Source organism: Solanum verrucosum, unplaced genomic scaffold (genome assembly GCF_900185275.1).
Source record: "Solanum verrucosum unplaced genomic scaffold, falcon-dt-bn FXZP01000049.1, whole genome shotgun sequence".
NCBI classification, from domain to species: domain Eukaryota; kingdom Viridiplantae; phylum Streptophyta; class Magnoliopsida; order Solanales; family Solanaceae; genus Solanum; species Solanum verrucosum.
Window position 1 is genome coordinate 4063145 of NW_026020221.1, and position 11013 is coordinate 4074157.

General features: G+C 34.8%; 2 protein-coding genes across 2 annotated transcripts; one reads left to right on the plus strand and one right to left on the minus strand.

The window, feature by feature from the left end:
• The first annotated feature begins 4869 nt into the window (after positions 1-4869).
• LOC125831115 (putative F-box protein At1g47790) lies at positions 4870-6289 on the plus strand. Its single transcript, XM_049510300.1, has 2 exons — positions 4870-5007; positions 5231-6289. The coding sequence occupies exons 1-2, from the start codon at positions 4870-4872 to the stop codon at positions 6287-6289; spliced, it is 1197 nt and encodes a 398-aa protein (XP_049366257.1).
• An 888-nt stretch (positions 6290-7177) lies between these two features.
• LOC125831116 (probable metal-nicotianamine transporter YSL7) lies at positions 7178-9166 on the minus strand. Its single transcript, XM_049510301.1, has one exon. It carries the CDS (start codon positions 9164-9166, stop codon positions 7178-7180), a length of 1989 nt encoding a protein of 662 aa, XP_049366258.1.
• Positions 9167-11013: the final 1847 nt, after the last annotated feature.

The window sequence follows — 11013 nt, forward strand, 5'->3', positions numbered from 1 at the left end:
TGAATACTGTAACGACCCTCTTAGTGGTTTTATGAATTTTAATCATTATTTTTATATTAACCCTTTATAGTAGCTTTTATAAATAATTTATGACTTATAAGAATGAGGGATATGATTTTCAGATTTAATACAAGATTATTTTGTTACTAATAATAATAGAAAAGGTGAATAAATAAATATAAAAAAAATTAAAATAGAAATAAAAGGGCAAATATTCCTGGCTGTTGTGAACAACAGCAGTTCGCGCAGAAGGAAAAAAATAAAAATAAAAAGAAGGGTTGGAATACTACCTGCGGCGGCCGACAACAAATTCAGGTGAGAAGTTCAAAATTTCGATTCCTTGAGTACGCAATATATTGCTAAATATGTTAAGTTGTCCATTGTTCTGGAAGGAAAGGTAGTATTATATAATATTATATGTTGGTATGTAGTGAATTGGACTTCTTTTTGTTTGCTGCAACATTGATTTTTCAAATTAATGTTAAGTATTATTATATGGGTTACTATTCACAGGTTATAGTAAGTAATCATGAAGTAATTATAACCAATGATTGGAGGATGTTATAGTATAGGATAAATGCCCTAACAACGTTCTGCCTATTAGTTTCACGTGTAAGTATTGTTTCTTCAGTGAGTTTCGATTTCAGATTTTTATATAATTATCATATTATGATTAAAGTTTTGGTATATTGAAATAGTAGTGGGTGTATTGTAGTATATGAAGATCATTAAATTTATGTTATTTAGAGATATTGAGACTAAACCCTAGGCTTGAAATTTGGAAAAGAACTTGAAAGAGTTGACATATTAGTTGGTATCAAGATTAGGATAACTTGATTATAGAATCGATGTGAGTTTTTGGGTCTGGGCTTAGACCTGTAGTGATATGGTGTTGTTAGTTTTGAAATCTTATTGTGGTCATTTATTTGAATAGATTGCTTTGATTTGGAAGTTCAATGAAAGGGGAAGACTCAAGTCCCAGAGTGATTGTTCGACTATTTGAGGCAAGTGGATTTCTAAACCCTTGTTAAGCGTATGGAATTTGTGTATTTCCTTGTGGTATATGTTTGGGAGTAATGTGATCAATTGTTTGTGTGATGTGTTGAGAATTGTTTGAAAGACTTGTTGAATCATTGTTGAAGTTGTATCATGATTGTGTTGTTGTGAATTGTGCAATGTTATGAAAATGGTCATCTCCTCATTATTTGTGTGAACATGTCATTTGCATTGTTCTGAGACATGGTTGTGACAAGTGTTATGTGCATTGAGAAAGAATAAGAAATTAAAGAAGATGGTACCATTTCGAGGGACGTATCGCGCGACGCGATGGATACTATATTTCGAGGGACGTGTCGCGCGCCGCGACGGATACTATATTTCGAGGGACATATCGCGCGCCGCGATGGTTACTATTATCGAGGGTCGTATCGCGTGCCACGATGGATGCATGGACAGATATGTCCCCCATGGGTCCCGGACTGAGAGACAGCGGATGTGTATTACTAGGTTAGACATGCATCACTATACTTGACATTACATTCCATTGCATTGCACATATTTATCATTATTGAACTTGATATCGTGTTTTGCTGATCTTGTGAGTGCCTTTCTATGGAACTTTGATTGGTGAATATTGAGCTTGGTGTTGAGAATATGTAATTGTTAGAGTGTTGCTGTTGAGATATGTGCTATTTGAATTGTGAACTGTTAGGTTGAGCTGGTTTTAAGCAGGTTGTAGTTGTGGAGATTGTAATTGATGAATATTGAGCTTGTTGTTGATGATATGTAATTGTTAGAGTGTTGTTGTTGAGATATCTGCTATGTGAATTGTGAATTGTTAGGTTGAGCTGGTTTTATGCATGTTGTAGTTGTGGAGGTTCGGTTGGGGTGTAAGGAGTACTCGTATTCTATCTCCTTAGCTTGTGTTTAGAGTTTTACTTGCTGAGTACCGCGTGGTTTGGTACTCACCCCTTGCTACTACTTTTTTTTTTTTGTAGGTTACTAGCCCGGACCTTTGTGATATTTTCTCTTCTCCTTGTCTGAGGCTTCTTGTGGAGGTTTGGGAGGTACCTGCTTGTCATTTCAGCGAATATTCTTTCTCCTTAATTATGATCTTGTTCTATTCTAGAAACAATGTCATTTGAGACTTGTGTTTTTCTTTTGAATCAGTTGTCATACTTTAGAGGCTTGTACACGTGACAACCAGATTTTGGGGGTATTTTTGAGTTTATTATAAAAGTTTCTGCATTTTATTGTAATGGTTGAGTTTTAGGCTGACTTGTCTTGGAGGGTTAAGACGAGTGCCATCACGTCCATTTTTGGGTCGTGACAATGTTTGGACAAATTGTATTGTAATCTATCATTAATCCATAATTTGAATAATAAACCTACAGAAAAAAGTAGGATACAAAATAAAGCTACTATGAGAAGATAGATTAAAAGATAACGAGTAAGAACCATCCAACAAGGTGTTAAATTTTGCTAATATAAGTTTTATTTTTTCTTGTATAAACTAAATTTGTAAAAAGATATGCTAAAAAAAGGAGTCTTTTTAGATCAATAGAGAAACCCTAGCATTCCAAAGTTATCGCGCGACGTAAGCTCCAAAGAATAAATCAGTTCATACTTGCAAAGGTATCCATCTAATATCTATTATTGCTTATTGCATCAAAAATAATTTTTATCAATAATTAATTAACCACAATAACGACAACAACTTTTCTAGAGACAATTACTAGTGATAATTACACTTTAACACTATGTAATGCCATCTAATAACACAATTAAATAATGTCGACATAGACTTTAACACTCTTTGTTAATATGCATATTTATTGCTGCTAAAGCTATATTTATGATAGTGACTCTCTATATATAGTGTTTAACTATTTACACCTTGTTTGGATGATTGTTACTCGTTGTATTGTATTGTTAGTTTAAATACAATATTTATTTTGATTGTTACTTAAATTTTATTGTATCATATCGTTTAAATCCATCGTTAGGTAACAATCAAAAGACCCATTTTATGGAACGAACGATTTGGTGTGATCACGTCATTACCTTACTATTTTCTTCTCATTTATCTTTATTTATTATTTAATAATTGTATTTCATATTCACTCTACCTTTTCATAGTATCTCTACCCCATACCCTACTTTTATTGTAAGTTTATCATTCAAATCATGAATGTGTGACATTATGTACGTAACGGCCGAGAGCGATATAACCTATCAAATATTGTATTCCTTAAACAATATAGTACGATACAATACGATATATTATGAAACAACATGTAATAACCATCCAAACAAAGTGTAGGGGTTTGGTTATATGTTAAGCCTTAATTCTTAAATATAACAAATAAATAGTACGAGACTAAAGATTCTTTGCCTTATAATACATAAACATGACCCTTAACTTGGAGTCAACTGACAACTATGACCTCTCTTTGAGTGTGCACAAGTAGACACTTAAACTTGTATAAAATTGAACAAATAAAAACATTATATTCATCCTACATGACAATTTTGTGTCCTACGTGGCATTGTACATGTATTATGTCATGTAGGACACGTGTGTCTACTTGTTCAATTTTATACAAGTTTAAGTGTTTACTTGTGCACACTCAAAGTTGGAGGGCATAGTTGTCCGCTAAAGCCAAGTTAAGGGTCATGTTTATGTATTATGCGGTAGAATTTTGAGATGATCACTCAACTTTGAATAGTTCACTCAGAAAGTCACTCAACTTTGAGTAGTTCACACAGAAAGTTACTCAACTTTATTTTTAATCCAAAAGTCACTCAACTATTGATATTTCACTTAGAAAGTTACTAAATTTTATTTTTATAACCCAAAAGTCATCCACCAATATAAATAATTTTTATTTCAAACTTAAAATTTAAGAAATAGTAATATATTCGTTTTAATTATTTTATTGAACCCGCTTTAATTATTTAATTTTAAATTTCTTGAAAAACGCACAACAATAATTGACAAAATTCTTTCATTTTCCGTTCTAGTATTTTCTTCTCTCTTATTTTCTTGTTATATTGTCAATTTTTTTTTTCTAGTGTTTTTCCCTTTTTATGAAAATTATTAATGTGATGATACATGTTTGTTTCTTTCTATGGTATAATACTTATTACCTTCTCTTTTTTGCTCGAAATTAAAAAGAGCAATAAGTTTAAAGTTAACATATAGAGTAGATTAGCGAGTTAAAAATCATTCCTTCCTTTGAGCTCAAAATATTTGTATTATTAAAATTACTTTCATGTAAAACAAAAAAAATAAATTAACTTGAAAATTCATTTACACAGTATAACACATTGACTCTTATTTGGTATTTTGTCAAAATACTCCAAACTCTAATCGAGAAATTAATCGCTAGATCAACTAATCAAAGCACTAGTGGAACAAACTGGACCAATGTAATATTCCACCAATTTTCCTAAAGCACAATTATCTTTTGTTCATAACGGGAAACATGTTTACTAAGTAAAATGGGTATTTTATTATTTATAAAAAAAATAAAAATTACATTTGAACAAAATTTAATGAAAACATATATAAATTGGTCGGGTGACTTTTCAAGTGAAAACTAATAAATGAGTGACTTTTGAGTTATAAAAATAAAGTTGAGTGACTTTCTAAGTAAACTAATTTAAGTTGAATGACTTTTACGTTATAAAATAAAGTTGAGTGACTAATTTCTATGTGAACCGTTCATAGTTGAGTGACTTACTGAGTGAACTATTAAAAGTTAAGTGACCATCTGTGATACTATATCTAAATTTTTATGCTAATAATCTAATATAATACACGAAAACTAGTCTTTTTAACTCAATAACTAAACCCTAGCTCCAACGATGACACCAAAGGCGATGAAGAACAAATCGAATGCAAATACAAAAAAAATGAATCAGATTTACGATTTGGAAAAATGCAATTTTTGCATATGCCAACAAAAGAAGAAGAAATCGAACGAGATGGATATTGTTGCTCAGGTTAGTAGTTGTTATTCCAGTTTAATTGTACGTTGTTGGTTCAACTTAAGGCTCGTTTGGTATAAGGAATAAGGGATAACTAATTCTCGTAGGATAACTTATCTCGGAATTGCAGGGTGAAATAACTATCTTGTGATAACTTGTTTCCAAACCAAACGAGCCTGGTATTTTTAATTTTTTCTTCTTGTTATACTATACTAATACTATATCAACTTGCATATAGAGATCAATTAATTGTCCGGAGGAGTTAATAAGGGAGATCCTTAGTTGGTTGCCCGTACGATCTCTTTTACGATTCAAATGTGCTTCAAAATCTTGGGATATAACCTCCGATCCTTACTTCAAGACGAAGCATCAAAGTCGTAAAGTCAATTCTCTAAGATTTCTTTTTGCCCATACCAACTTCTGTCGCCCTCAGAATTTTCATAACTTATATTCTAATTCTTCTTTATCTCTTGACGAAGACGATGTACAAAATATTGATTATCTCTCTTCAGAGTATACATGTTTTCACATACTATGTGGTTCTTGTGATGGATTGGTTCTCATCCGACTTCCTACTCGTTATACTCATGAGCTTCTCTTGTTATGGAACCCCTCAACACGAGAATCAATCCATAGTCCCTTTCCGATATTTGGATTACGTAACTCTATTTTTGGATTTGGATATGACCCAACTACTCATGACTATAAGATACTTGCAATTCAAGAAAGCAAATCACAAACACAATGTGGAATTCTCGCACTAAAAAGTGGTTCTTGGAGAAATGTCTATATTGAGACACCTCACATCTTTCGCACTTTGAAGAATTCGTTTGGTTTTGAGGATCCTTTGGCATTTGTACATGGAGCATTTCATTGGATTCATTGCAATTTTTGTGTGGGTTCATTCAATATTTCAAATGAGGTATACACAATGATACCATTGTCAGATCAAATGTACTCTTATCTTTCCCTTGCTATCTCCGGGGACTATCATGTTTCGATATTAGATGGAATGGTTTGCCTTTCTTCCGCTTGTAAGGTTGATGGAGAGTATGCTTTTACATTGTGGGGAATGAAAGACCACGGTGTCAAGGAATCTTGGACTCAATTATTTAAAATAAAAATTGCCCCTGTTTCTATAGTCAAACCTGTTTATAGGTTTGCAGATGGTGATGTACTATTTCAGTGCCGCGATGTAGTACGCGATTCATTCAGGACATCCAAAGGAAGATTTCGGTTATGGTGTGATTCATTTGTTAAGCGTGGTGACATGATTAATATAGTCACTTTCAACTAGAGTTTGATCGATCCAAAAACACTTATTTAATATTTGGTTAGGTATGATTGAGTCGTTTTTATGTTCATCACATGTAACAAACTCTTAAATTTTGTTTTTTTTTGTCATTTCTGAATTGATCTTTGTTGAATGCACCTGAATCATGTCTTTATTATTTGTGGTAAACAGAAGAGGAGATGTTGACGGAAAGTTACAAGCATTTGATGTTGCTGTGTTAAACGTTTCATTGCTCTCTGCACTAGCAAATTACACTAATACAAAGCATGAACCAAATAGAGGCAGAGTCTATGAGCTTTCTCTGTTCTGTGTAGTTTTTTTAATCTTTTGAACAATCACCCAACAGACTCTAGCATAGTGACAGAAGGGGTTCAAAAGTTACTTTAGATCACGAGTTCAAATCGACATTCTAGTAATTTTTTGAATTTTCTCGTATGAATTGCTAATACTAGAATAGTCTTTATGCTTACAGCTGCAGAGAGTAAGAAAACACTGGTCTGTACAAAGATTATGTGACTGAAACAGTGCTCACTCATTTGTCATTCATGCTTCACAATCGGTAGTCTTGGACTAAATATGTATATTTGTATTTTTCTCCATTTGCGCCTTTTTTCATTCACATTGTGAGATATTTCATAGACATCTGGGGAACAAATTAAAGTGCACAGAAGTATATGTTGAAGATTAAAGGTTCAACAGAAATGAAACGAAACAGATACGTCTATAAATTTGAAAACAATAAGAATATATAGAAACACAACTTGTCTTAACATTACTAAAATAATGAATACACATGCCTTGATATAACATGTTAAGCTAAAATAACCTAATGTGGAGTGTTAAAAAGACAACCAAAAGACTCAAAAAGTGATCTGTACAACTATTATGTGACTAAAATTTCAAGCAAAATGGAGCTTTGACACCAGCTAGAGCAAGAATAGACGCTGGAATTCCCCACAATGAGTCTCCACATATTAGACCAGAAGCCACTGCAGGTCCAAAATCTTTTGCCTTCTGCTTGTTATACATTTGCCAACCGAATAGGATCAATGACCCTAGACACATGTCAATGGCAAAGTAGCCTCCAAGGTAAAATGGAATAGCCATGCACATTGGACTCGGAATGAATCGATATATTCTATACTTGGTCTCAAATTTCTTCAGCAGTTGAGTCACTAGGTTGATGAGAATAGCAGCGACAAAGAAGCAAATAGAGAGGTTGAGGCAATGTTTAGGTAGACTTCCAAAACCTTCGACACCAAGTAGAGCGATTCCACGATACATGAGAGCATATGGTGCAGGGTATGAACCTTCTGGATCACCTAGTCGATAGGCACTGTTGAAAATCCAGAAGACTAGAGGGGTTATGACACAGCCCATGGCAGTACCAATGAGTTGGCTAAAGAACATGGAACGCGGGGATGTAAGGGTTAAGTAACCAGTCTTGAAATCTCCCATCAAGCCAGAAGCTGTGTCTAGTATGCTCATCATCAAACCACATGAAGCAAGTCCAGCAATCACTCCACCATTCTCCAAACCAACCCAATAACTAAATGTAAGAATTGCAATTTTTCCGTAATTTGAGGCAAGGGACCAATCAGTGAGGCCGGCTCCATAAGAATTGCAGAAGGCCAAAATAGGTGCAATTAAATAGGCAACCAAAATGTGATACCATTTGAGCGAGTGGAAGATCACGGGTACCACAATGATCGACACAACTGCAATTCCAGCGTATCCCCCAGCGGCTGCCCAGTTGGGAATCTGGTCTTTCAAGAAGTATTCGTTTCGTATCTTTTCATCTTCATCGTCTTCTTCTGAACAATCTTGCTGAGTACTATTCTTCCTCTTTGTGAAACTTGAGATTGTGACCACCAACATGTAGGCAAAATGGAAAAGACCATCACCAAGCATCATGGCAATTGCGATAAATACCCTGTATCCTTGGATACCATGAAGACTCGTTGCAGATAATTGAGCAGAGTACCAGTCGCCTTTCTTTGCTTCAATCATTGGCCACATGAAAGCCCACGAGACTATAGCACCCGTTAGCAATGATATGTTGACCATGTAGGGGCAAAGCATACCAACTCCAACATAGGTGGATGAGAAATCAAAATATAACCTTTTGGCATATGCTTGGGAACCAAATGTATGCAAGCTAGCAAATCCACAGCCATCATCACGTGCAAATATCCACTGAACAGCCCCAAATATAAAGCTGAACCCAAACGATTTGAACAAGGAACCAACTTGTTTCTTGGCGAGCTCTGCTCCTTTAGGAGTGTGGAAACAGTTGATCAAGTATGCAGTTGCGGTTCCACTTGGATACGTCAACTTGTACTTCATTATCATCATCTTTCTTAATGCAACAATTGAGAATAAACCAGCAAAGCTAACAACAAGAAGATAAGGAAGCATCCAAGTAATAGCAAGATTCTTAGTATTAATTGGTAAATTTCCTGCATCAGCCTGAGATGCTATGTATGGACTCATTCCCAACATATAACTTGCTGTCCCACTACTAAAAGCAATGCCAGAAGAAGCAACAATACACGTCTGTATAACTGTATTCTCCTGCCTAGTAAAAGGTTGTTTCAACACTCCAAATTTCTGAATAAGAGCAGTCCATGATTTAATTCCGGCGAATCCCAATAGTCCAGCAGCAACATTGAGAGATGGGATAACACCAGTAGTGAGATTGAGTTTGCAAACAATGAAGTTGAATACGACACTGAGGATGAATCCGGTGAACATTGCCCTGAACGTAATTTGTTTGTGCCAGGGAGGAACATATTCGTCTTTGAATGCATTCTCTGTTGATGATTCCCCTGCTACAAGTCCCAATTCTGGATCAACATAATCTCCAGTATTTGTCAACATTATTTGAACGAACAAAGAAACAAAGAAAGTGAAAAGTAAAAAGTTTGGTAAGTAAAATTGTAGGTGGGGGTGTCACGGCTATTTATATAAGTTTAGAAATAGCGTTTCCTGATTGAAGTCGGCTTTTGTTTAGTCTAATTTGAAATGGAGTCGGAAAAAACAATAATTAGGAGTACTAATTACTATATTTGAACAAACGAACAAACAAACAAACGAACAAAGAAAGAGAGAAAGTGAAAAGTAAAAATTTGGTGAGAATAATTTTAGGTGGTTGTTACGTCTATTTATACAAATTTAGAAATAGTGTTTCCTGATTTGAGATGGAATGGGAATAACAATAATTAAACCACTTTTAGACGGTTTTTGTTTAGTCTAATTTGACATGAAATGAGAAATAAGTAGTACTCAATTTGAATGGAATGGGATTACAATTACGCTTTCCTAATAAATTATTTTCAAAAATTAGCAAAGGTTTTTTTTTTGTTTTGTAGAATATACATAGTACTTTTGGGATCCGTACTTTTGACAGTTACAAATACAGCTTCGTATTTGACTTGGAATGGGAAAAACACAATTAAACTTTTTTTTTTTTTTATATATTTTCTCTCTCACTCTAGTCCCTCCATTTAATACTAGTTGTCCACGTTACTATAAAAAATTGTACTAAATTATTTGTCAATTTAGAAAATTAAAATATTTACAATTAATTACGGTTTATCCTTGTAATTTTGGATAAGCTTATTTTGAGTGCTTCTAAGCTAAAATAACTTTTAAACACGAGTATCTAGATAAGTTTAAGAGTGCTTATAAGCACTTAGTTTTAAGCTAAAATGCTAAAAATAAGCCACAAGTTAGAAAATTCTAACTTATGTCTTTTGGCTTATAAGTAAGAATGAAAAGCCAATCCAGACAAGCTAAATTATCATGTTTGGTTGGTGAGTGAAAAATATTTTTTCCGAAAATTATTTTCTAGTGTTTGGTTGGTAAATAAAACACATTTTCTAGATAATATCTTTCATTTTACGCTAGAGAGTAGAAAATACTTTTTAGGAAAATAGTTTCTGACCTGGAAACCAATTTGTTAACCGATTTGAGATTTGAACCCGATACTCGAATAAGGACACAAACGCGTTGACATATTCGAGATCCGTCCCCAGCACCCCATCTAGAAAATGATCCTGACTCTCGACTTAAGATTCAATATCAACCCTGACACCTAAACCGAGACACAAACCTGATGAGCAATCCGGGATTCCACCCTGAGACCCGACCCAAGACCTCACCGTAACTCCCAACTGGAACCTGACATTCAAATTGGGACTAGACCCCGACATCCAAACCTAGACACGAGACCGACACGAGACTTGACCCTTACTCCCGACTCAGAATTCAACATTCAAACTAGACCCGGCCCTAACTCTGACCCCAACACTCGTCCTTAATGACTGATTCGGGATTCGATCTCGACATCCGACTTTGGACCCGACTTCGACCTCAACCCTGATCCCGACATCCGACACCAAATCAGGACCCAATACCCAAACTGAGAACTAACACCTGAATCGAAATACGACACTCGAATTGGGACCCGAAACCTGACTTCTGAACTGGATCCCACCTCGACATCCGACCTGAGACTCGACTTTCGAACCAAGACCCAACCCCGACATCGAATCTGAGATATGAATTTCAAACCGAGTGCCGACCCCAACACCCAATGCGTGACCCAACTCTAACATCTGACCCTGACTCTCGATTCAGGACCCGACTTTCAAATCGGAACCCGATCCCGACTCTCAACTTGAGATCTGAACCCAATACCCAACTTGAGATCCAACTTTCAAATC